We start from the raw sequence: 26,308 nt of genomic DNA on the forward strand, positions 1-26,308 counted from the left end.
ACTGAGAAATTCTTATTTCCATTTATTTAAATTGCCAAATACATTCTCATTTCGTTTTGGGATTTTTGTATTGTTTTCTCGTTTTGTTTGTGTCAGGGTCCTATTATGTGGCCTAAGTTGGCCCCAAACTCATTACACAGTCTAGGCCAGCCTACAACTCTAGATCCTCTGGCCTCACTCTCCTGTGTAGCACCAATTGGCTGTGATGCCAATGTCTCCTGATTTACAAGTTGGTATCTCACCTCTGTTCACCTCTGACCAGTCAATCTTGAATTTCTCAGTAACCAGTTTAGAATTTTCTCTTACTTTTCTAATACCAGTGGCTTCTTTTCTGCTACTGCTATTTTGGACCTTTCACTAGAATTTGCTCTTCCTTTTCTAGTTTCTTAACGTAGAAGAAATTGAGTTCACTGGTGAGGACTGACTTTGTCCTAATGAAAGCATTTAGGGCTACAAATTTCACTGAGTGTTGCTTTAAGTTGCGTTACAAGACACAGGTCCACACACAAGAATCAACTGTATTTCTACAAGCCAGCAATGGAACTAAACAAACAAAATCAGATAAACAATACCATTTACAGTAACTCCAAGAAAATAAATATATCTCACAAAATATATAGTTTATGGATGGTAAAACCACAGAATGCTGCTGGTAAAGAAACCAAAGATGTCAACAGAGGAGCTGCGGTGTTCATGGGTTGAAAGAATTATATCCTTTTCTCCAAAACTTATCTAAGGACAAACTGCAGTTCCAGCCAAAATCCAAGTGGAATGTTTCTGTAGATATTCAAAATTTCAAACTTTCCATGGAAAGTTAAAACAGAATAGCCAAAATAATTTTGAAAAGGACAATTAAACCTGGAAGAACTGCACCACCAGATTAAGACTTATTGGTGTTGAATTCCAGTGATAGGTGGAAAAGAAGAAACAAGCATCAATGGAGGAGGTTAAGAAGTCAGAAACTGCTAGGCACTGGGGGGCTCAAGCCTATAATCCGACTCAGGAGACTGAGTTCTGATGATCATGGTTGGAAACCAGCTCAGGCAGGGAAGACCAGGAGACTCTTATTCACCAGCAAAAAACCTGAAAGTGGAGTTGTAGCACAAGTAGTAGAGCACCAGCCTCGAGTGAAGGGATAGCACCCATACCCTGAGTTAACCGACATCAAAACAAACAAACAAACAAAAACCCTCAAAACTTGATCACATCAGTGTGGCTGATTCTTTCTTCCTTTTTCTCAGTCCCTACCTAGTCTGAACTCAGGAATTGATGATGATGAATTGAGTTTTGACAAAGACAAGAGGAATACAATGGAGAAAAGACAGTCTTTTTAACGAATATTGCTGGAATAACTACCAATAAGCCCTTAAACACAAACAAAACACAAATCTCACCCTTTAATTAAAAAAAAAAGTAACTCAAAAAGATCATATACCAAGATATAACATGTAAAATAAAGACATATTTAGAAGAGAGCACTGAAGGAAATCTTTGGGATCTGGGGCTAAAGAGTTCTTAGACATGACACCAGAAGAATATAACCTATAAAATAGTAAAGTTGGTCTTAGTCACATTAAAATTTCTTCTCTGTGAAGGAAATTTTTTAATGAAAAGCAAGCTGCAAGTGGGAGCAAATACTGCAGGACACATATCTGGCAAAAGATGGTATTCATCTTTTAAACTCAACAGTAAACCCAAATTTAAAAGCACTTAATTACCATTACGTCATTAGGGAAATGCAACCCAAAACCATGACCTATTAGAATGGACAAAACAAGAAATACTGACCATTGGCCATTGTGCTGAACAACTTTTCCTTAGAATACTATATAATTACATGCACAAGAAGTGACATTTTGGTATTGTGGTTTCAGACAAGACACCTGCTTTTCAGTCTACTACAGTCTCTGATAACAGGTGGCATCAGCTGGAACTGAATGAACCAAAGAAAGCTTTGCTTTCCACAGGCAGAGTCTTCTGAGCCTTCACTCTACCATGTAGGGTCACCATTTCCTCATTGCTTAAGGCACTGTTGTATTTAACCTTTATTTTTGTCCTAAGGCAGGAGTTGGCAAACTGTTTTAGTTCAGACAGAAAATGTTTCAACTTCTCGAGCTGCAAGTGTTCTGTAGAGTAGCAGTCTGCACAGCAGCTGGGGACAACAGGTGAGTGAATGGACATTTCTATTAGGTGTGTTCTCATCTAACTAAATACTGCCTACAGCTTGGCTGGACCCATAGTGTAGGGAGCCGAGGCGAGACTCCGCCCACTCCCTTGCAGCTTTGAGGTTTCCACCCCAGACGGTGCTTGGTGGGAGGCCTGGGCTGTGCGCGTGCACGAGCCAGGTAGAGTTCCCAGCCAATCCCATGACACCTGGTGACGGTGAAAGGCAGGCGACCAACAATAGAAAGACCTGTGTTCCAATTCCCTATATAAGCGGCTGTATTTCGGGTGCACGCTCTCTCGCGCCCAAGCTCTCCTACAACTAAAAGGCTCTCCAATAAAGCGTGATCTGAGAAGACTCCTGGTGTGGTGGTCGTTTTTCCTCGCTGGTCGAGTAGACGGTCACTACACCATAGGCCATAGTTTGCGACCCCCATGTGAGGGGCATGAGCAGTGGGCAGCTAGCGGGCAGGACCAGGGCCAGCCTTCCCTGATGCTAAGCACTGATTAAGCATTGCTTACAAGTACTGGTCCCAAGGGGGCTCAAGGGACATCGCTCTTCTCCATGGGTCTCAGGCTTTGGCACAGACCTGCAGACCTCAGCAAGAGTGGACCTTGAGTGGACACGCTGAGGAACACGCCCCTTTAACAAACAAGGAATATCTACCCCTAAACAGGAAGCAGCTATCACGAGATACTGACCCGTTTCCTGGGGGTTGTCTCACATCAGAATCACCCACACACCAGTACATCAGGGCAGGCCCCGCCCCCACAGGTGATCTTGAGGTACACTGCAGTGCCTCCAGAACATTCTACTGAAAACCCCCATCTCCACAATATCCACAGCAGGCTTCACGGCATATACTTTATTAATCTACCTCTCAGACACTAGAAACTAAAATTCAACTGAAATCGAAGAATCTATATACACAGTACTGCCTGAGGGCCAGTTGGGGCTGCTCCTAGTTCTTGAACCAACCTCCAAACTGGTCTGGGGCTCCCTTTCCCCTTGCAGCACAGAAGCCTGGCACTCAGAGGACAGCCACAGCCACTGCACGGCAGAACCCTCAGCAATGGCACACCAGGCGGCAGGGCACCAGCCCAACACGCACACCACACAGACAAAATAGACAGACAGACACAGACAAGACACAGGTCCCGAGACTGCCGGAAGGGCAGAGTGCACGCATGCCTCAGTACTTCAGGCTGTAGGCCAGGCTGCTGGGGACCCGGGGCCCCTGCAGGGGTGGTGAGTTCCACACGGCAGAGCTGGTGCGCTTGTGGTAGCGGGGCTTGCTCTTCTTGAAGATGTCCTCCAAGTCCAGGGGGAGAATGGTTCCAAAGAGCTCCGCAAGGTTCGGGGGGTGGTAGTACTGGTGGACGATGGCCTGGCTGAGCTGGGTGCCTGAGAGGAACACAGAAGGCCGGGTGAGCTTCCCTACTTCCTCCTCCCCACCCCCACGTGGCAGCGCTGCTCCTGCCCAGCCTCTCCTGCTGAGCCAACCCCCTGCCCACAGCACCTAGTACCCGGTTCTCCTCCTCCTCGCTGACATCTGCTGGCAGCCAAAGCCAAGAAAGCCGCCCCAAGAGAACCCAGGAGCCAGGCTGAGCTCCATGAGCCCTTGGCTGGGGTGCTGCTCACCCTATTTGGTACACAGGGAGACTTGCCTTATGACACACAGCACACAAGTGGCAGAGCCAGGTTGCAAAGAGGAGCCTAGTGCCAGAAGCACAGCACAGACACAGGAAGCCACCTCCCTCCCGCCTCCTTGGTGAGCTAGCTACTCTCATCAACTCTGTAGCCCAAGGTGCCGTGGACAGGGGGCTGAGGCTGTGGGAGTGCACAGCCCTGCCAGCCAGGATGAGGGAGACCCTGGGGCATGGGCCCAGCCCTTGTCCAGCAGCAGGTGCTGCTCCTGATTCGCTGTGCTCTCAGTAAAGCCCAGCTGGGCTGATGATCCCCCACAAAGAAGCAGAGTGAAAGCAGGCCACCTAAGGACAGCCACTGTCAGGTGACTTTGCTTGTCACACCCACACCGGCTGGCCACTTCTCAAGTGGCTTGAGACTGATTGATGGCTAAAGAGAGTAAGATTTCAGTTATTGTGGAGTTCAAATGATGTAAAACTCTCAAGAATGAGCAATCTGTACAGAGCTAGCCACCATGGGGTTTTCACGCTCTTCCCTTTGGGGCCTATGCCCTGCTCTAGCCTCCAGATCAGCAAATCTGCAAAGCACCTATCCTGGTCCAGTCCTGTTCCACACCTACAGGCCTCGGCCTCTGCTCCAGCCTTAGGTAACAGTCATGCACGCCTCCACTCCTCCAGAAATCTGAAAACTGTAGGTCACATCCTCTCCTGTGCCCCCATGTTCCTCCTTAGGGCCTGTGCTGGAAACCTAGGCTCCACTCTCAGCACACTGCCTAACCCCTACCAGCGCTCTCTTCTCCTCATACCCAGGTGCAATGTTACTCCAAGCCTTAGCAGCCCTACTGGGCAAGACTCTAAGGAGAGGCCTGGAGTCTCGGGTCAGTGCACTCAACACTTTTGCACTCAGAGATCAAAGGAACCCAATGCCCTAGGTCTGGTCTGCAGATGAACACTCAAGGCCCCAAGACAGGTTTGTTAGGTCAATACCTCATGGCCAGGTACTGGCACAACAGCCTGGACGACCTGCAGCAGGCAGCCCCATTACTGCTAGGCCCTGACAGGTAAGGCCAGGGGAGGATCCAAGTCTTCTGGGGAGCTCTGGGCCCCACTTACCTCTGGCCCAGATGGGGATGGGCTTCCGGGGATGAGCCTCATCATCAGTGGAGTCATCACTATTCAGGTCCATCCCATAGTTATCTGGGTTGATTTTGGGGTGGCTCTTGGGCCCTTGTGGAGTCATTGGATATGAAGTACAAACTGGAGACTGGGGGAGGGGGAAAAATCAACATGGCTGTCAAGCCTCCTGCCCTGCACTCCTGTATCTCACCGCTAGGAGGCCCTGAGCTCTCACTACTGCCCTCATCTCCCAAGGAAAAAACAAGTCACAGACTATGTACCACTTTGCATCTGCATCTTTTCCAGGGTAGTATGTTATCTTCAGAATGGCTCCAGCAGACCATGTGATTGAACAATAACTGAACGATCTACATGAACAGCCATTTAGCTAACTTAAGTTTTCACCATCCTAACTTAACTGAGAAAATCTCTCCTCATTCTAGATTTTTTTTTTTTGCCTGATGTTAGCACCGAACTGAAAAGAGCTTAAGTTCTCATTAACAAGAGCTGGAGAAAATCAGTTTAATTAACTGGAACACACACCAAAAATAAGACATCAACTGAGAGAGAGCAAGGAAAGGGGTGACATTGTCCATAAAGAAATGTATTATTTACCCAACTCAGGTAACCATAACCCCTCTGTACATCACCTTTATAGTAATAATTTAAAAAAAAAACAAGACATCTGCATGTATTAAAAATAGATGTCTATAATATACCAAATGAAAAGAAAAAACTCAAGCTTCCCAATGGGACCATTACTTATATGAGTATGTATGGGTGCCTATATGTCTGTGAATATAAAATGGCTATATTTGCCAGGTGCCAGTGGCTCACAGCTATAATCCTAGCTACTCAGGAGGCTGAGATCTGAGGATCACAGTTCAAAGCCAGCCCAGGCAGGGAAATCCATGAAGACTTTCATATCCAATAAACTACTCAGAAAAAGTCAGAAGTGGCACTGTGGCTTAAAGTGGTAGAGCACTACTAGCCTTGAGCCAAAGAAGCTAGGGTCAGTGCCTAGGCCCAGAGTTCAAACTCCAGGAATGGCTAATAATAATAATAATATGAACCCCAAGATAAGTATTCAAATATTTTTTTTTCTTTCATACAATTGTTTCTGACATTTTTGGGGGGGGGTCCGGTCGTGGGGCCTAAACTCTGGGCCTGGGTGCTGTCCCTTAGCTCTTCAGCTCAAGGCTAGCACTCTACCACTTGAGCCACAGCGCCACTTCCGGCTCTTTTCTTTTTGCTTATGTGGTGCTGAGGAATCGAACCCAGGGCCTCATGCATGCAAGACAAGCGCTCTACCACTGAGCCACCTTCCCAGCCCTGTTTCTAACATATTTATAAGATGATTTCTATGTTGCTTTGTATGTCCCTTCCCCACGGTATAACCCCTGCTTTCATTGTATTTGATGTTGGTATAATTTAGGAGGGAAAGGTCAAAAACAAATCGTTTAACTAGGGATACAGGTGGACCCATTGCAACAATGAGATGTACAACTCGTTATGTCGAAAAACAAACTTTACAACTTTGGTGGGGGGGGAGGATCAGGTGGGGGGAGGTGGGGGGAGTATGGGAAGGGATGGGAAGGGGAAACAAAGAGGAGGCAACAATGCTTGATAAGAAATGAACTCACTGGGTAGAGCGCTCGCCTTGAGCTGAAGAGCACAAGGACAGCGCCCAAGCCCAGAGTTCAAACCCCATGACAAAAAAAAAAAAAACCAAAACAAAACAAAAACTTATTAATAAAAAAAAAATGTAGGGGCTGGGAAGGTGGCTCAGTGGTAGAGCGCTTGCCTTGCATGCATGAGGCCCTCGGTTCGATTCCTCAGCACCACATAAGCAAAAAGAAAAAAGCCGGAAGTGGCGCTGTGGCTCAAGTGGTACAGCGCTAGCCTTGAGCTGAAGAGCTGAGGGACAGCGCCCAGGCCCAGAGTTCAGGCCCCACAACCGGACCCAAAAAAAAAAAAAAATGTACTCTTCCTACCCCACTTATGTAATGTAACCTTTCCTTTCCTTTTTTTTTTTTTTTGGGGGGGGGGTCGGTGGTGGGTCTTAAACTCTGGGCCTGGGCGCTGTCCCTAAGCTCTTCAGCTCATAGCGAGCGCTCTACCGCTTGAGCCACAGCGCCATTTCCGATTTTCTAGCGCCTTATTGGAGATAAGAGTCTGGTGACTTTCCTGCCCCGGCTGGCTTTGAACTGTAATCCTCAGATCTCAGCCTCCGGAGCAGCTAGGATTACAGGCGTGAGCCACTGGTGCGGGCTGGCATACTGTAACCATTCTGTACGTCTCCATTTCCCTAACAATTTGTAAAAATCAAAAGAGAGAGGGAGAGGAGACAACAACCCCTCATGCCCGACAAAAATGGAAATGGAAGCCACCGTAGCCACTGTATGGAGCAGCCTGAGAAACCCAACGGGCTTCTAACCGATCTGAGATTCTTTGAAGGTTTTTGCAATGTTAATCACAATCACAAACACAGATGGATGGTTTCTCCTGTCACTCCTTTAGAGGAACGGGAACAGGGTCAGGGAGAAGAGAGGCAGATCCTGGCCTGACCTGGGCGGGAAGATGGAAGGGAGACAAGACTCCTGAACTCCTTCTTCCCCTCTCTCTCCTCTGTCCAGAGGGTGGGAGCTTAGGGGTCGGCCACGGGACAAAAAGAATAAAATAAAAACAAAAAAAAAAAAGGAATGAACTCATTATCTTGCCCATGTAATTGTAACTCCTCTGTACAATATTTTCACAAAAAAAATAATAAAATCATTATATATGTAAAACATAGGACACACACTGAGCTACAGTTTTCTTCTGAAGACCCCCTTTTTAACTTTATACATTCTTATTTTAAAATTCTGGGGGTTTTTTTTCAAGTAAAATATTACAGAATATACCTATCAAAAATAGTAAAAACAGCCGGGCGCTGGTGGCTCACGCCTGTAATCCTAGCTACTCAGGAGGCTGAAATCTGAGGATCACAGTTCAAAGCCAGCCCGGGCAGGAAAGACTGTGAGACTCCTATCTCCAATAAACCACCAGAAAACCGGAAGTGGCGCTGTAGCTCAAGTGGTAGAGCACTTGCCTTGAGCTGAAGAGCTGAGGGACAGCACCCAGGCCCAGAGTTCAAGCCCCACGACTGACAAAAAAAAAAAAAAAAAAAAATAGTAAAAACAGAGCTGGGAATGTGACTTAGTGGTAGAGTGCTTGCCTATCATGCGTAAAGCCCTACGTTCGATTCCTCAGTAACATATAAATAGAAAAGCAGAAAGTGATACTGTGGCTGAAGTAGTAGAGTGCTACTCTTGAGCCAAAAAAGTTCGGGGACAGTGTCCAGGCCCTGAGTTCAAGCCCCAGGACTGGCATAAATTAATTAATTAATTAATTTTAAAAAACAGAATCCTACTGCAGTGTTACACACATAAAATCCCAGACTCAGGAGGCCAGCTTGGGCTACACTCTTGTCACCACCACCCCCAAAAGTATAAAATCAAGGGACATGAACCATCCCCTTTTAAAAAATGATTAAATATAATTTTATTGTTATTGTTACTGTGTTGTACAGAGGGATCACAATTCCATGAGTCGGATAATGAGTACAAATCTTTTTAATGTTACCCCTTCCTTCGCTTTCCCATTTCCCCGTCATCCCTGCCCACAAGCTGCATAGTTCATTTTTTACATAGTGTATATTGAATACTATGTCTGTATTTGTTTATCCTTCCTCCCTCCATTTCTGTGCTTCCCTTTTGCCACCGCCCCCCCCCAAATAACAACAAAAATATGGTCCCATTTCCTGAAATTCATTTTGATAAATAGTATTTTAGATGCTCAGAGGAGTTATGAACTTTTGGGTTCCTCTCTGAAGCATATCGTCCTCTATCTTAGAGTCCTAATATGCACAGACTGTATCTGTAACTACTAAGGCAGAAAATAATCGGAACAGTCAGAGCCCTGTGCGAGGGGCGTGAATCTCACCTGCACGTCCACGGTCACGTTCAGGTTTTTGCCGGCCCTTGCCTCCTCCTTGGCTTTCTTCTGCTCCTCCTGTAGCCGCTGCTCAGCCAGACGCTGCTGCTCCTCCTGTGATCCCCAAAGGCAAAAGGGTGTTGTGTGTATGCAGCCTCCCCTCCCCTGACCTCACTGCAGCCCATGCAGCAAGGCATGGTAAGCCTAAGCCCTGCTCCTGTGGGACCAGGCCTCTCAATCCCGCAGCTCACACAGGCCACATGGGGGAGCCCACGCGCCCTCTCCCCCAACTCCCCCCAGGCCCCTACCTTCTTTTTCTCCTCTAGTTCTTTCTGCAGTCGCTCCTTCTGTAGCCGCATGGCCTTCTCCTTCTCCCTAAAGATCAAGCAAGAGCTTGTTAAGGTGGAAGAGAGTCTAGGCCCTGGGATCTGTGCGTACCCTTTAGAGAGTGAGATAGCAAATGGGACACTGGCTTAGAGAACAGCTGCACCTTCAACCCCCACACTGGGAATATGCACTCCTGAAAGCATCAGGAGCACAAGTGGAGCCAGCGCCCACTGCAGTGGCAAGCAGACTTGAGGCTACAGACCTTTTCTTCTGTGATACCTGTCCCCCATCACTGTCACAAGAACTAAATGAGATGATCTGCACTACTTCTAGTCCTCTAGTCCTCTCCACCTGTGGGGCAGGCCCCCAATACTGTCCTGTGCCACCCAATTCTGAAACAGAGTACTTGCCACTTCTCCCATCTCCCCTTCCCAGACACTGAGAACGCTGACTCTGTCCCCAGAGGACCAGGAACACCAGTTAGCACCAGAAGACAGGTCTGATGGCCTCCCTGGCCCTCTTGCCTCACTTATTCATGAACCCTGTACCACCACAAGGCTGGAGGTCCCCAGGAGGTGGGGGCTGCAGATCGTAGCTGCTGGACCTGCATATCTGCACATATCGATGGTACAGTACTCATAGATCTCCTGGCCCACAGTAAGTGGGGATTATCCTCTAGATATCCCCAGGGCTCAGCACAACCAGGCACAGGAGGGGCCCTGGATAAGCAGTAATAAAACTAAATCTGTAATCCTGAGCTACTCAGGAGGCTGAGAGCTTGAGGATCCAGTCTGGGCAGGAAAAATCCATGAGACTCTTATCCCCAATTAATTACTAAAACCAAAACCAAAACCAGGAGTGGAGCTGTGGCTCAGGTGGTAGAGCACTAGCCTTGAGCAACAGAGCTCAGGGATAGCACCCAAGCCCCAGTACTAGTACAAAAAACAACAAAAAAAACCCAAAAATGCCATTTCTGTCTCTTGAACAGAAACACACACCACTGCTTCTGCAGAACCAGAAGAATGTAGGGCTCACTAGACCCCTGGTTCCCAACAGGGCCAGGCTGGTAATGGGGGCAACTCAGGAATAACCCGAGTCATCGTCATCACCAACATGAGGCTAGCTCATCCTAAGACTCCCCCCATCCTACTAGGACACTTGAGGAAAGGATTTCGGGTGAAGGTAGAACACAATGACCCAACCTTATGCTTCTTGACTCTCCCAGAGCCAATGTGCACCTAACCCAGTGGTCTAAAGCTGTAGACATCTGGCTTTGAAACCAAGGGAAAAGCTACAGAGTGAAGTGGGGAACGAAAAAGAGGTGAGGACCACATTTCCGGTCAACCTCTCACGAAGGCTTCCTTACTTCTCGGCCTGGAGCCGCTCTTGCTCCAGTCGCCGTCGCTCCTGCTCAGCCTGCTGCCGTTCTTGCTCCCGCTGCTCCGCCAGCCGCCTGGCCTCAGTGGCCTTGCGCAGCCGCTCCTGCTCCTCCTCCTCCTTCTTCTTCTTCTGCAGCAGCTCTTGGTGGCGCCGTTCCTCCTCCTCCTGAGACCAGGATGCAGGGAAAGGTGAGGGCACTGGGGCTAGGCCTGGGCCCACAGGGCAGGGGAGAAGCCGGCTGGAGGGGTCAGGGCCCACTCCTCTCCCAGGGGCTGCCACCAGTACAACAGTAGAGGCTGCGCAACAGGACCTCTCAGCAAGACCCTGCAAAACGCTGCAAGGATTGCCCCAGCCAGCCTGAAAGGCATCTGGCAACAGCAGCTGCAGATACAACAAGGGAAGCTCAGCACCATGCAGCCAGACTCAAGAGCTATATGAAGCTGGGCAGTAGTGGCTCACACCTATAATCCTAGCTACTCAGCAGGCTGAGATCTGAGGATTACTGTTCAAAGCCAGCCCAGGCAGGAAAGTCCATGAGACTATTATCTCCAATTAACCCCTCAAAAGCCATAAGTGGAACTGGGGCTCAAGTAGGAGAGCACCAAGCCTTGAGCAAAAAACGCTTAGGGACCACACCCAGACACTGAGTTCAAGCCCCAATACTGGCACCAAAAAAAAAAAAAAAAAAAGAACTAGGACATTGGGTGACTTGCTTGACTCCTGCAGCCTTTGATTTTCTCCTCCATAGGCACAGCAGTAGTACCTACGTCTCATGAAGTCGCTGAGTTAAGTCAAAATGATGCCTAACTTGGTATGCAATAAATCCTAATAGTAATAGAACTTCTCAGTGATGACCTTTTGTTTCTTACCATTTGGTTTCTAACAATTCCTAGAAAGAGGCAGGTTGCTACTCTTCCAATATTTGAGATGGATCTTGGCAGCAACCATGTGCAGAACATCCTAAGCACTACATCTATTAATGCATACATTCATTAACTCACCTAACCCTCAGGAAAACACCATTGCTACTTGTAGTAACAGAAGCACAGAAAGGTCAAGTAGCCTGCCCAAGGTCATGCAGCAATACATGGCATTGTGGAGATGGGAATATGGCTCCTAGAGAAGGTAAGGAGCAGGTGGCAGTCACCACCTTATCTCCAAGACACTGGGTGGACCTCCTCTGGGCTTGAAGATTTGCCAGGCTCAATCCCACAAGGTGGCGTATACCTGGCAGCAATGAGACAGTGCCTGGTCTGTGCACACAAACCTGTTGGAGCCACTTGAGCCTGCGTGCCTCCTCCTCCTGCTTCCTGCGGGCCTCCACCTCTTCCATCTTCTTGGCTGCAGCCTTCTTCTTGGCCTTCTCCTCGGCTAGCCGTTCCTCTTTGGCCTACAGAACCCACCCACAGGTGCTTATTAGAGCAGCCAGTTTCTCAGCCCTGTACAGAGGGTCCCTGAACTCTGCTTGATGGTCACCCTGTCTCCCTGCTGCTGCCCACAGGAAAGGGGCATTGGCAGCCATGCCTGCCCAGGACTCCCCATGCACCAAAGGCTCTAGGAAAAACCGAGGCCAGATACCAAATTCTCAGCTCAGAATGGACCCTAGGGCCCAAGGGACAGATGAGGCCAAACCTGGAGGTCACTAAGTCTGCGATGTGTGGGCTCAACTATGACCCAGCCCACCTAACAGCTTGGCCACCACCAACCCAGGCTCAAAACCTTCTCCGTCTTCTCATCAAGCTGAGCGAATTTCTGCTCAATCTGCTTCTTCTTCTCCTCCTTCATCTGTTCCACCCGCTCTCGGGCCTGCAGCACCTTACGGAGGCGCTCTTCCCTCTTCCTGTGGGCACAGGGCAGTCATGAGGAGCCCTGCCAGGGTCAGCGCAGGACATGCTGGGAGCCCGGCCACTTACTGCTTCACTTCCTCCAGCCGCCGCCGCTTGTCCTCCTCCACTTTCTGCCTACGCAGCTGCTCCGCTACCTCCTTCCGCCGAAGGTTCTCCAGGCGCTGCCGCTCCTTCTCCTGGGAGTTTGGGGGTGAACTGGGTTGTGAGTGAGGACAAACCCGAGCCCCCAGGCTGTCAGCTGTGTGCACCAACCCTCAGCCAAGTGAGCAAAAGCATCTGATTGCTTCTTAAATGCAGAGATGGCTCCAGCATGCCCTCCGTGCCCAGCCAGGCCAGCCCCAAGGCTTCCATCTCTGATACCAGGACACAAACACTTTCCCAGAGCCATAGTTGCAAATGCCTTCAACTGGGTGCTGCTAAGTTGTGGGTGGCACAAAACTCAATCTCAAAACCAAACATGTGCACTGCAGTTAGTTAAACAGTGCACTTGAAAAGAGAATGGGGACTGAGACTGAGAAGAGACAGAAAGGCAGCTCAGAAAGAAAGTTACAGCTAATGCTTGATTTAAGAACTATCATTTTTAAGTCAGGTGCTAGTGGCTCATGCTTGTAATCTTAGATACTCAGGAGGCTGAGATCTAAAGATAGCAGTTCAAAACCAGCCTGGGCAGGAAAGTCTATGAGACTCTTTTCTCCAGTTAGCCACCAAAAAGCCAGAAACTCGGCCTTCAGTGAAAAAGCCAAGGGAGAATTTAGAACTAGAAATACATTAACTGAAAATCTGAGACACAAGCTTTCATTACTTATGCTCTTAGGCTGAATTTTACCAATTTTATAAGAAAATTCAAGGTTTCTGAGTCTCATACAATTAATTTCTCCTCTTCCTCAGTCCTCAAGTGAGCTGGGTCATCCCTGCTTCCCGGAGCCACCCACAAGATCCAGAGGGTGGGAGGAAGCAACAAGCTGGAGCCCTTCCCTCTCCAGAGGCCTCACCCGACTGCCTGCTCTCTCTGCCAGGCACCAACCCCCCACTTTATACCAGACCCTGCACTCAGTGCCTGACTCAGTCATGCCTGGAGCCACCAAATCTCCACAAGTATTCGTGAGACTCTCCATTTTGTGACTTAGGACCAGAAGTTAGGAAGAGTGTCCACAATCCCAGGAATCTAGAACCTTCCTCGGTCCCTGGTCTACCAGCTAAGGACTAGCTATACCCACCAGATGTCCTTGCAGAGATCTGAACTGCCCAAAGCAGGTATGGGTAATTTCCTGGGCCTGGTAGTCAGGCCCAGAAAATTGGCCAAGGGAAAAAACATACATGACCCTTCCTAGGAGCCTAGTGCACAGCAGGTACCTGGCACAAAAACAGGTACCTAAGGTCACAAAGCTCACTAGTCAGTATATTGGAAGGCACGTGCTATCACCTTGTAAACTAGAGAGGTAAGCTCAAGACCCACTGGCCAGCTGCTGAGAAGCCCCTCCCACATGCCAAGGCCCTCAGCTAGAGGCAGAAGACCTCAGGGTGGCAGTGAGTGGCTTCTCAGAACTCCTATGGCAATAAAGAAAGGCACTGTAGCTTGGCAACAGACATAGAGCCAGGACTGTGAGCAACCCACGGCTCTTGCTCCTGGCCAGCAGGCTGGATCAGCTCAGCTCGGAGGTTTCTGAGAAGAGAACAGTTTGGGTGATCTTTTTCCAGAGGCCACTGCCAACAATTCCACTGTAACCAAGAGGGCAGACCCAGTCTCCAGCCTGGGTTCAGTAGCCAGAACTCCCTCCCCATCCCTTCCCATCAAAGTCACTGCTCAAGTGTGATCTAATACATCTCTCAGAGACTCTAAGGACCAGCCACAACCTGTCTGTTCTCTTCACAGCCTCACAGGCTCCAGTGCTAGGGGAAAGAAATGGCATGGGATGCACTTCAAACTGTGGCTATCACACCCCACTGTATCCTTCCCAGAGCAGTGCAATGTCAGGACCAGAGATAGCAGAGGGAGGACACAGGTCCCCAGCATGGATGAACACCTCAAGTGTCTCCCACGGCCTCATCTCTTTTCCAGTGATGTTAGTGATTATATAAGGACTATAAGCTATGCAAACAGGGCTACAGAGGAAAACCACTACACACTGCTTGGTTACAGGACAGGACAAGACAAGCTTTACTTACAACAAAGCTGCACTGTGGAGGAGAAGAGACAGCAAAAAGCTGAGAGTTAATGTCAGGCTAGGAGATGGCCCACAGAGCAGACCTTGCGCCCAACTGCAGCAGCACATCTGCTCTGGGCCTGCACCTCTAACGTCCATGTCAACCCAACCCTCTCCCCCAACCACTCGCACTACCTAGGCTGTGGGAATGGAGGGAAGCACAGTGGTCTGCTATGGCCACGCTGCTACCTGCCAGCCCAGGACTCTCTAACATGGTTAAGACTCTGGGTTACAGTCAGAATCCATAAGGCCCTTGCCCAGGGCCAGGCCAGACTTTCCTTCTCCTGGATCTAGGCTCTCAGTAGCCTAATAGAAGACCAGAACCTTCAGCCATGGTTCCAGTTCCAGCAAAGCCCAGTAGGGGGCAGCCTCTCTCACCTTAGGGTCCACGCGCAGAGGAGTATTGCGCTTAATGAAGGATTTCATGATGCTGCTGCGGGAGGCCGAGGTAGGGGTCATGAGCAACTGGTTCCTCTGTACTGTATGCAGGAAGGTCCGGAGGGGCCGCACCACCTGCCGACAAGGGCAAGCAAGGGTCAGCACTGAGTGGGCACACAGGGCAGAATGCAAGGTAAGGGCAGGAACCTGCTCACCTTGTTGGCTGGATAGGGCGGAGAAGGGGTCTTGGTCCTGGGGGGCTGTAGGTCCTCATCCTCCTGGAAATTCTCCTCATCCAACTCACTCATCGCCTGCTTATAGCTACGTTTCCTTCTGTCCAGGACAGGTGACAGCATTACAGGGCAAATCTAGGAACCTTCCCGCAACCCTGCCACACCTCATAAGAGCTCACTCTGTGAGCAAATCTGGGCCCAGACCATAGGACTCTAGATCAGAAGGGACTGTGCAGATCAAATCATGACGCCTACTCAGAGAAAGGGAAGTGTCCAGTCACACAGCCAGGAGGATAGAGAGAGTCAGGGTCTACAGCCACATCACCTGATTCCCCAGCCAGCTGCTCATCTCAGGCATCATGCTACTGTATTTGCTGAGACAGAACACCAGGCCACCACCCCAGACAACAGGTGACAGAGCTTGGGACCACATGTCCACACACACATGCTTGGGTCATGTTCCTGAGCCCCTCAGAGTCACTGGCTTGCCTCTTCACAGCACAAACCTGATGCTCTGGGGCGGCTCCCTGTGTCCATCTGCTGGGTCAGTCTTGGACTCTGGAAGAGAGCAATTTCAACAAGATTGGCGCATGATGTTGACGAGGGTAAGGGGTGCATGAAGGGCTCAAGGAAGGGGCCCACTGGTAGCGGCAGTGACCATAGCAAAGGCAAGGCTCCCTTTCCTGATAGCCTCTAGGTGGCCTGGGGCAGAAGCTTAACACCAACTGGCCTTGAGGAATCTAAATTCAACCAAAGCCCAAAACATCTCCAGGACAAAGCCCTCACCACGCCCAGACATCTATGGCAGGAATGGCAGAGCAGTCCCATCAAAGCCCTCACCATGCCCCACTCTCTGACACAAAGAGCAGTGTTTAGCACAGCTGCTACACGCGCACGGCCTGGCCTTCAGCGGGTGCCACCAGAACAGGAGGGGAGGCCTCCTACACAGGGCCACCATGAGGGACAATCAGTATGGTTGTTTTCACCATCACTTAAGAAAGCACCTTTGAAAGAGTGAGGGAAGGGTAGATACTGTATGAAAGGAAATGTGCCTGACTCATGTCATCGTAATCCCTTTGTATATCATCTAACAATAAAGTTTTGTTTTTATTTTTGCCAGTCCTGGGACTTGAACTCAGGGCTTGGGCACTGTCCCTGAGCTTCTTTTGCTCAGGCTACCACTCTACCACTTGAACCACAGCACTACTTCTGGCTTTTTCTGTGTATGTGGTACTGAGGAATTGAAACCAGGGCTTCATGAATGCTAGGCAAGCTCTCTACCACTAAGCCACATTCCCAGCTGATATTTTTAAAAAAGAAGGAAAGCACCTTTTATTCCAAAGGGTCCTTGCAGCACCCCTGGGGACTGTGGGGCTAGCATGACTACTATCACTTTAACCCCCCACCTTTTTTTGGTCAGTTGTGGGGCTTGAACTCTGGGTCTGGGCACTGTCCCTCAGCTCTTCAGCTCAAGGCTAGCGCTCTGCCATTTGAGCCATAGCACCACTACCAGCCTTTTCTGCTTATGTGGTGCTGAGGAATTGAACCCAGGGCCTCATGCACACAAGGCAAGCATTCTACCACTGAGCCACCTTCCCACCCCCTCACTTACCCCTTTGTAGAAGATTTTAAAACCAGTAGCCAACAATCTCAGAGCATAAGCCTATAATCCCAGCTATGCAGGAGGCTGAGATTTTGAGGATCTCCATTTGAAGTCAGCCCAGGCAGAAAAGTCTGAGAGAGTCTTACTTCCAATTAACCAGCAAGAAGCCAGAAGTGGAAGTATGGCTTAAGTGGTAAAACACCAGACTTGGGCAAAAAAGGCAAGTACAAACATGAGGCCCTGAGTTCAAGCCACAGAACCAGCTCCCATACACACAAAAACAAAACAAAACAAAACACCCACATAGTATTTTCCCACAAGAGAAAAAAAAGTGCCCTGCCGGGGAGACATCAGCCAGACTCCAAGACTCTTCCAATACCCTGGAAGCCAGGTAGATCCAGACCCGCTCTCAGAGCCCTCTGTCCTCTTTAGTCAAGAAAAGATAGAAGTCAGAAGTGCACCAGAAGACCAGGTGTGGTGATAAAGCTTGGAATCCCAGCTACTCAACAGGTGAAAGTAGGAAGACTGTTACCTAACTCAAGACTATCTTAAAAGCAAACTAAAGCAAATTAAAATTAAAATTCTGAAAAAAAAAAAAAGTTTAAAAAAACCAAGCCAGTGGAAGAGACAAAGCTGGAGGCCATGTAAGAGTTCAGACCCCCAACCTACAGCTCTTCCTGATTTAACCTAGGTTTCTTTCTGATTTAACCAGGGCTTGAGGCATGGCACTGGCACCTTTATATTCATAACCTAATTCCAGTCCTGCCCCCTGCTTCCTGGTCCAGCCAGCCACCATTATTCACACAAAGTACCCAGCAGCAACCAAAAGACCTGTTACCTAAAAAAAGGGGCTTCTTGTCTCTAGAAACAGGGCCAGGCTGAGGCCACCACAGCCCACTGCAGCTCTGGGAATCTGTGTGTACTCACCCTGCTGCTGTTGAGGGGATGTTTCTTGTCTATATGCCCCAGGCTTCAGTCTGGGTGTACTAAAGGTACACAACGTGCTCCCATCATTCTTAGAGTCCTGCAGGGAGACGTGAGGCTTGAGGACATTGCACCTGCAATCTAGGACTCAGGACAGCCATGTTGTAGTGCTTGAGCCCTGGAGGCCTCAAGGCCTTCCCTCCCTGGCCACCTTACCTCTGTCTCCGCTCCCTCTCTGGGCTCAGCCTCCTTGCTGGGATCCTGCTCGGGACTAAAAGCAGAACAAAGGCTCTGTGAGAGTTGCCCAGGGAATTGAAGCTCTCCTGACTCTCTGGGATGGGGTGAGTGTGGGATGATCTAACCTGGACCACAAACCCTAGCCCCCTCGGATGCAAGGACACGGCCAATGAACAATAGCTTCTTGAGCAGAGGAAGTTTCTGAATTCTACTTCATCTTATCCTATCAGCACTGATTCAGGCAGGCACCTCTATATTGTGGATCATAAATGTCCTCCAAAGGCCTAGGGGTTAAAGACTTCTTTCCCAATGTAGTGTTAGTGGGAGATAGTAGAAACTTTTGGGGTGGAGCCTAGTGGGTGGCCTTCAGGTATGGTCTCTACCACCACAGGCCTATCTGGACATGGACTGAAATCTCAAAAACTTTTCTCCTTATGAGTTAATGTATCTCAGGTTATTCGTTACAATAATGGAGAGCTTTGCTTCCAGCTCTGCCTCAATCTCCTGGGCCCAGATGAACCCCATCTCTTTTGAGGCTGCTCACTATACACCAGGGACTGGCCAAGCCAGCACTGTACTTAGTAATCCCATCTTCCTATCTCAAACACTGACTTCTGCCCCAGAGCAAGGAGGAAAGGGGCTAGTTTTAATGATGACAAGACATGGCCTCAGTATCTTGGCCCCCAGAAGTAACCCTGGATGTAACCCTAGAGTGGACAGTATTCCCTGACACCCCCATCCTGACTGAAGTTGGCTTCCCATGGCTGCTCAGCTACATTTACAACCCATGGAGTCCACACTCAAGAGATCAAGGCTAACCAGGGCTGACAAGTGCTATACAGAGACCTGATACCCACACTGCTCACTGCCTAGTTTGATAGGGGACCGTGGGGGGGGGGGGGGGGGGCGGGAAGCGGCGTGGACTAAAAGGAAAGGACTGCAGTAGGGCCATGGGCAGCCCAGGCTGAAGAAGGCAGGTTCAGCCCCAGGAAATGCCTCTGCCACAGTCTTCACTTGACCCTTCAGTTCAAGTGTGTCCTGCTCAGTATAGGATTATCCCTAAGCCCTGGAACTCAACTCACCCAGCTTTCTGAGGTACCTCAACATTCAGGAGCCTCTCCAAGTAACTGTGACCTGAGGAAACACAAAGGAACAAAAGGTGTCATCAGGAACAACCAAGTACCACACCAAAGGTCTACAGCATCCGCCTCTAACAGGGGTGAGGCAACCGCTCCTGTCACAGACAGAGCCCCAGTCGAGGCCTGGGCCTCACACTTGTATTCAACCTTGCACCCTCAGCAGAACTGTTGGCTTCATGTCTCCTGACAACACACTCATCCAAGGGCACATCTCTGCTCTTTCACTGGACTATGAGTTTCTTAGGGAAAAGGACAATGTCGCCAGAGCTGTGGGCCCAGCTCCCAGCCTGAGACCAATACAAGACAACTACTTACTATGTGCTGGGCTCTGACACAGGCTTTGGGACTCAATGGTAAACCAACAGAAATACTGCCAAAAAATCCCAGAAAGGACAATTGTGGTATGTGCAATGACAGAAAAGAGCAAAGATTCTGGCCCTAACTGGCCTGGATGATGGGATACAAAGATGAAGGATGGGAAGATGTTCAGGCCAGTTATGTGCAAAGAGTATTCTCTGACTTCTACAAATTTCCAAGAGCATTTCACGGCATCCCTCAGGTTCTGTTTTCATTATAATCCTAAAGTATTACTTCCCCTTTGCCCTGCATTAATGAAGCCAAGGGGAAAGGAGAAAATGAAGCTCAACACTAATCAAGGGTGTCCTATCATACACTCAGGAATGGCTCTGAAGAGGTACCAGTTGTATTACATCTGTACTCCAGTTGTGTCTCTAATTCTCTGCATAACAAAGGTGGACATATGCAAGATGTCCATTTGCTTCAAACCCAAGTCTCTATGAAAAGTGCCCAGATTTGAGTTACTGGCTGAACTAGTTCTGTCCTTTCTTTATTTTTTCCCCGGTCGGTCGTGGGGCTTGAACTCTGGAGCTTAGGCACTGTCCCTCAGCTCTTCAGCTCAAGGTGAGCACTCAACCACTTGAGCTACAGCGCCACTTCAAGATTTCTGATGGTTTTTATTGGAGATAAGAGTTTCACGGAAAGTCCGGCCTGGGTTTGAACCATGATCCTCAGATCATGATCCTCAGATCTCAGCCTCCTGAGTAGCTAGGATTACAGGAGTGAGCCACCGGTACCTGGCTAAGCCCTGACATTTTTTTTTTTTTTTTGGTCCGGTCGTGGGGCCTGCCTGAACTCTGGGCCTGGGCGCTGTCCCTCAGCTCTTCAGCTCAAGGCTAGTGCTCTACCACTTGAGCCACAGAGCCACTTCTGGCTTTCTTTTTCTTTCTTTTTTTTTTGGCTTATATGGTGCTGAGGAATCGAACCCAGAGCCTCAGCATGCAAGGCAAGCGCTCTACCACTGAGCCACCTGCCCAGCCCAGCCCTGACATTTATAAAGCACTGTTTCTAACTGAAAGAACAGCTGGCAATCTGTGGTGGTTCAATGTTAGATATTCAGAGAAGCCATTTTCTTAAGACTGAATGAAGTCTGTTAAACAACATACTCATTGACAACAATAAACTGAGCCAAAGAAAGGCCAAAAATAGAACTTTGAAAAACACAGAAGCACCACAGCTTTTTTTTATACCTAAAGATATCCCTGACAGATCAGAAAACAAGTGTTTATTTTAATTTCCTTTATTTCAATAAATTGTATTTTAAATGTTCAGAGAAGTTACACCTTTGGGTTCCTCCCCTAAGGGTATCCTTCTTTACTCTGAATGTGTGTGAATGCCTAGAGACCTGTATAAGTTATCATGTCCAGTTATATTTTAGATCTAGCTCCACATATGAGAGGAAGCATGCCTCATTTGTCTTTCTGAGCTTGGCTTACCTCACTTAGCATGATTTGTTCTAGGTCCATCCATTTCCCTGCAAATGACATAACCTTATTTTTTCTAGCAGATGAGTAAAATTCCATTGTCTATCTATGTCACATTTTATGGCACCTGGGCCATTTCCATAACTTGGCTAATAGTGCAGCAATGCAAATGTGCTTTTTAAAAATATTATCTAGGGGGCTGGGAAGGTGGCTTAGTGGTAGAGTGCTTGCCTTGTATGCATGAGGCTCTGGGTTTGATTCTTCAGCACCACATAAGCAGAAAAAGCTGGAAATGGCACTGTGGCTCAAGTGGTAGAACACTTGAAAAGCTGAGGGACAGCGACCAGGTCCCACAACTGACAAAAAAATGAATAAAAATAAAAAATAAAAATATTATCTAATAATGTGTGGACATTTGGAAGATGTATGTAACTCAGCAAAACATAGCTTCCAAATGGCCAATGTATGAAGTTCTAAAACCACACAGTTAAACAACCCATTCAAAGTGTGTGATAGACCAATGAGCTCTCTCATTGTATTGGACATAATAAAAATATGTACAACTATTTGAAAAAGCTCATTTCAACTACACTAGTGTATGAGGCCAGATTTTTTTCCAGATACTTTAACCCAAACCACTTTAATACAATAGATCAGATGCAGATGCTGGCTGTCTTTGGCTAAGCCTCTCCATAAAGAGATGTGTAAACTGTCCAATGAAGCCAGTCTCCTCTCTGCATTTTTGTTTTGGAAAAGATATTTTCATTTAATTAAAAAAAAAATTTCACTTGACACTGGTGGTTCACGCCTATAAGCCTAGCTACTCAGGAGGCTGAGATCTGAGGATCCTGGATCAAAGCCAGACCAAGCAGGAAAGTCTGTGAGACTCTTTTTTTTTTTTTTGGTCAGTCGTGGGGCTTGAACTCTGGGCTTGGGCGCTGTCCCTGTGCTCTTCAGCTCAAGACGAGCGCTCTACCGCTTGAGCCACAGCGCCACTTCTGGTTTTCTAGTGGTTTATTGGAGATAAGAGTCTCACGTGGACTTTCCTGCCCGGGCTGGCTTTGAACCAAGATCCTTAGATCTTAGGCTCCTGAGTACCTAGGATTACAGGTGTGAGCCACCAGCACCTGGCTTGTGAGACTCTTTTTTTTTTTTTTGGGGGGGGGGGTCCGGTCGTGGGGCCTGAACTCGGCCTGGGCGCTGTCCCTCAGCTCTTCAGCTCAAGGCTAGCGCTCTACCACTTGAGCCACAGCGCCACTTCCAGCTTTTCTTCTTTTTCCTTATGTGGTGCTGAGGAATCGAACCCAGGGCCTCATGCATGCAAGGCAAGCACTCTACCACTGAGCCACCTTCCCAGCCCTGTGAGACTCTTATCTACAATAAACCACTAGAAAACCGGAAGTGGCGCTGTGGCTCAAGCAATAGTGCTCTCACCTTGAGCTGAAGAGCTGAGGGACAGCGCCCAAGCCCAGAGTTCAAGCCCCATGACCAACCAAAAAAAAAAAATCTCATGTTAAATCACGTTAAGTGAGGTAAGCCAAGATCAGAGAAACAAATGGTGCATGTTCTCCCTGATATGCGGAAAACAGATCTAAAATGCAGTGGGATAAGTTACACAGGATTCTAGATACCCACATACAGTGAGACCAAAAGAGAACAGTCTTAGGAGGAAATTACAAAGTTATAATGCCTAAGCACCTCTTCACATTTATATAAAATAACATGTATACTAAAATGAACTCCTAAGATATGGAAACAAAAGATTTTTTAAATTATTTTTTTCTCTTTCTGATGATTCTGTATTCTTTACCTTATATACAGTGTATTTGCATGTATATCTTTGGGAAGGTGGGGGGAGAGCACAGAACTTGAGGAAAAAAGATGAAAAAGTGTAGCAGTAGAGCTCACCGGACACTGATAAAACTGAACTATACAACTGGTAAGTGGAGATGGAAGGAGGGAATGGGACAGAATACGGGAAGAGAAGACACTGTAAGAAAGGAAATGTACTCATTACCTGATTCATATAAATATAACCTCTCTGTATAACACCTCTATAATAACAATAAAGTAATTTTTTTTTAAAATCTTATGTTAGCTAAGCACTGGTGGCTCACACCTGTAATCCTAGCTACTCAGGAGGCAGAGATCTGAGAATCTAAGTTCAAAGCCAGCCAGGGCAGGAAAGTCTGTGAGACTCTTATCTCCAATAAACCACTCAGAAAACCATAAGTGGCACTGGTAGCTCAAGTGGTAGAGCACTAGCCTTGAGCTGAGGAGCTGAAGGACAGTACCCAGGCCTAGAGTTCAAGCCCCACAACCAACAACAACAAGAAAACAAAACAAAATCTTATGTCAGCCAGGGGCCGGTGGCTCATGCCTATAATCCTAGCTACTCAGCTAGGATCGAAGTTCAAAGCCAACCTAGGCAGGAAAGTCCATGAAATTCTTATCTCCAAATGAACCACCAAAAAGCCAGAAGTGAAGCAGTGGCTCAAGTGTTAGTGTTAGCCTTGAGCACAAAGGCTAAGAGACAATGCCCAGGCCCTAAGTTCAAGCCCAAGTCTCACACTTAAAAACACACACACACACACACACACACACACACACACACACACACACACACACACACACACACACACACACACACACACACACACACACACACAATTAAGTAGTATTATAAATGGTTAATTCCAGTTTTTATTTCTAAAAGTAACTATCAGGCTAGGGATGTGACTTTGTTTGTTTTTTGTTTTTTTTTGTCGGTCGTGGGGCTTGAACTCTGGGCCTGGGCGCTGTCCCTCAGCTCTCTTCAGCTCAAGGTGAGCGCTCTACCACTTGAGCTACAGCGCCACTTCCGGTTTTCTGGTGGTTTATTGGAGATAGGAATCTCACAGTCTCTCCTGCCTGGGCTGGCTTTGAACCGAGATCCTCAGATCTCAGCCTCCTGAGTAGCTAGGATTACAGGCGTGAGCCACCAGCGCCCAGCTAGGGAGGTGACTTTGTAGTAGAGTGCTTGCCTAGCATACATGAAGCCTTGGGTTTAATTCCTCAGTACCACATACACAGAAAACACTAACCTTGAACAAAAGCAGCTCAGGGGCAGTGCCCAGGCTCTGAATTCAAGCCCCAGGAATGGCAAAAAAAAAAAAAAAAAAAATCAATAGATATAATCTCATAATAAAAAAACCTTGAGGCCTTTATCATTTGTAAAACTGGAGACAAGTACTAAGACCAAAACTTGAAAGCCACTGGTCTGGAAAGAAGGGAAAGCACCTGCCAAGCCCATGGGTAGGAAAAATGCTGATGGGATGAAGAAAAGGGCCAGCTCAGCATAGACCAGGGGGATATGACCAGAGCTGGGGCTGACAGGAAGCCAAGGTGAGGCCAGGTAGCACCCAGGAAAAAGGGAAGACAGGCAAGATGTTGGAATGGCCAACTGGCAAGACACAGAAAGAACCAAGCAAGAAGCAAGGCATCGGAAGCAGGGGCCTCTTCTTTCTGGGGTACAACAGCCAGGCTAGGAGACAGCAAGGGAGCAGCTACAGAGTGAGCAGTTACAGGAGGAAACTGTTCCCACTGGAGCCAGAAGATATGGCTTCCCTCATCTCTCCAGATCCACACTCCCTGATGGGTGAAAAGATGCCCATGTGACCACCCAACCTTCACCCATGCAAGAACTTCTTGGAATGATCAATGCCCACTTTATGCCATCCTGGCCTCCTAGCAGATCTGATAGCAGGGAGGTCACTCTCCCCTGGCAAGAGGACTGAAGAGCTGTTTGTCAATACAGAAGTGGACAAGGAGGCCCAATGAGGAACTTGGCTGGTATAGAACCCTCTAGAAATCCTGCAGCAGGGGCCACTATTCCTTGCTTATCCATTCCTGTGAACTGCTTCCAGGCAGCCCCTCCCCAGGGCAGAGGGCAGGGGCTTCACGCCCCCTCCCTGCAGCTCTACCCTCTAGGGCTCCACACTGGCTTCCAGAGGTCCCTGTGCCCTGCCGCTCCTGCCAGTCTCCATTCCCTGCATGTCCTTCCCACTCCATTCCTGCAGATTCTTAAGTCAAAGTTTGTTTCCACAGGAACCCAAACCCCACCCCAGAGCCTGGTGTCAGAAGGCACCCAGAAAGCATATCTTCCTACTTGCTGGTCCTTGTTCTGGGGCAACCTGGTCACTCTCCATTGAGCTTCAGCTACACAGTCCTTCTAAGGTTGTTGTGTTGAAACCAAATTGCCCATACACAAGCACTAAGGTCTCTCTCCACCTTCAAGCCACACGCCATCACCATTTCATAGATGGGGCAGTAAGATAAGTGAAGGGGTACACTAAAAGCCACCCAGGGGCTTGGTGACTCCAGATCCTGGACTCTGCTTTCTTGTCACCCTCTTATGTCCCTCTCAAGTCACAAAATGAACTAGAATTAGCATCAGACAGACTTGTTCATGCCCCAGTCAGCTCAGAGACCCCCTCACATGCAGGAAGAGACAGAATAGGAACAAGGGCTTAAAACCTGCCAGGTTAAGCCGGGGCCGGTGGCTCACGCCTGCAATCCTAGCTACTCAGGAGGCTGAGATCTTAGGATCGTGGTTCAAAGCCAGCCCGGGCAGGAAAGTCCGTGAAACTCTTATCTCCAATAAACCACCAGAAAACCAGAAGTGGCATTGAAGCCTCAAGTGGTAGAGTGCTAGCTTTGAGCTGAAGAGCTGAGGGACAGCGCTCAGGCCCAGAGTTCAAGCCCCACGACCAACAAAAACAAAAAAACTGCCAGGGTAGAGCCATCTTCCCAAGTGTCAAGTTCTATGGCCTCCTTATGCCTCAGTGTCCTTCTCCGTTCAAGTGCAAAAATGCTGACAAGCCATGGTGGTGCTGCGGACAAATTACATAGGCTTTTCTTTTGTTAAGCCTTGAAGTGTCAGCCAAATCCAGCTGCTAGTGACTATACCCTAGTGTAAACCCTGGCCCATCCTCTCCATCAGTCCTACTGCTAGGTCCATTCTCTGGCTTAGACTCTGCAACTAGCTCCTACCCAGTCTCCCTGTCTACCTCTCCTCATTTCCTCGTGTGTGTGTGTGTGTGTGTGTGTGTGTGTGTGTGTGTGTGTGTGTGTGTGTGTATGTATGCGTGCGCACGTGTGTGTGTGTGTGTGTATGTGTGTGTGTGTGTATGCGTGCGCGCTATTAGTACTAAGGCTTGAACTTGAACTCAGGGTCTTAAGCTATTTTGTTCAAAGCTGACAAATCTTTTTAACTGGAGATAAGAGTCTCACAGACCATCTTACCTGGGCTGGCTTTGAACTGCAATCCTGAGATCTCTGCCTCCTGAGTAACTAGGATTACAGGCATCCTTCCA

General features: G+C 48.4%; 1 protein-coding gene across 4 annotated transcripts in view; it reads right to left on the reverse strand.

Annotated features, from left to right (window-relative positions):
• Nucleotides 1-3,014: 3,014 nt before the first annotated feature.
• The window catches only part of LOC138833817 (inner centromere protein-like), a 70,112-nt gene continuing 46,818 nt past the window's right edge, over nucleotides 3,015-26,308 (reverse strand). For all 4 annotated transcript variants that reach the window (XM_070032154.1, XM_070032152.1, XM_070032151.1 and 1 more), the window contains exons 5-18: nucleotides 19,117-19,168; nucleotides 18,014-18,068; nucleotides 17,801-17,897; nucleotides 15,777-15,828; nucleotides 15,253-15,370; nucleotides 15,038-15,172; nucleotides 12,522-12,631; nucleotides 12,328-12,448; nucleotides 11,876-11,998; nucleotides 10,595-10,773; nucleotides 9,210-9,276; nucleotides 8,911-9,015; nucleotides 4,924-5,074; nucleotides 3,015-3,568 (exon numbers count right to left, since the gene is read on the reverse strand). In XM_070032154.1, coding sequence (XP_069888255.1) covers nucleotides 3,357-3,568; nucleotides 4,924-5,074; nucleotides 8,911-9,015; nucleotides 9,210-9,276; nucleotides 10,595-10,773; nucleotides 11,876-11,998; nucleotides 12,328-12,448; nucleotides 12,522-12,631; nucleotides 15,038-15,172; nucleotides 15,253-15,370; nucleotides 15,777-15,828; nucleotides 17,801-17,897; nucleotides 18,014-18,068; nucleotides 19,117-19,168 — 1,577 coding nt within the window. In that variant the 3' untranslated portion in view covers nucleotides 3,015-3,356. The remainder of the gene's footprint in view (nucleotides 3,569-4,923; nucleotides 5,075-8,910; nucleotides 9,016-9,209; nucleotides 9,277-10,594; nucleotides 10,774-11,875; nucleotides 11,999-12,327; nucleotides 12,449-12,521; nucleotides 12,632-15,037; nucleotides 15,173-15,252; nucleotides 15,371-15,776; nucleotides 15,829-17,800; nucleotides 17,898-18,013; nucleotides 18,069-19,116; nucleotides 19,169-26,308) is intronic.

Source organism: Dipodomys merriami, unplaced genomic scaffold (genome assembly GCF_024711535.1).
Source record: "Dipodomys merriami isolate MVZ:Mamm:240054 unplaced genomic scaffold, mDipMer1.0.p SCAF_21, whole genome shotgun sequence".
NCBI classification, from domain to species: Eukaryota; Metazoa; Chordata; class Mammalia; order Rodentia; family Heteromyidae; genus Dipodomys; species Dipodomys merriami.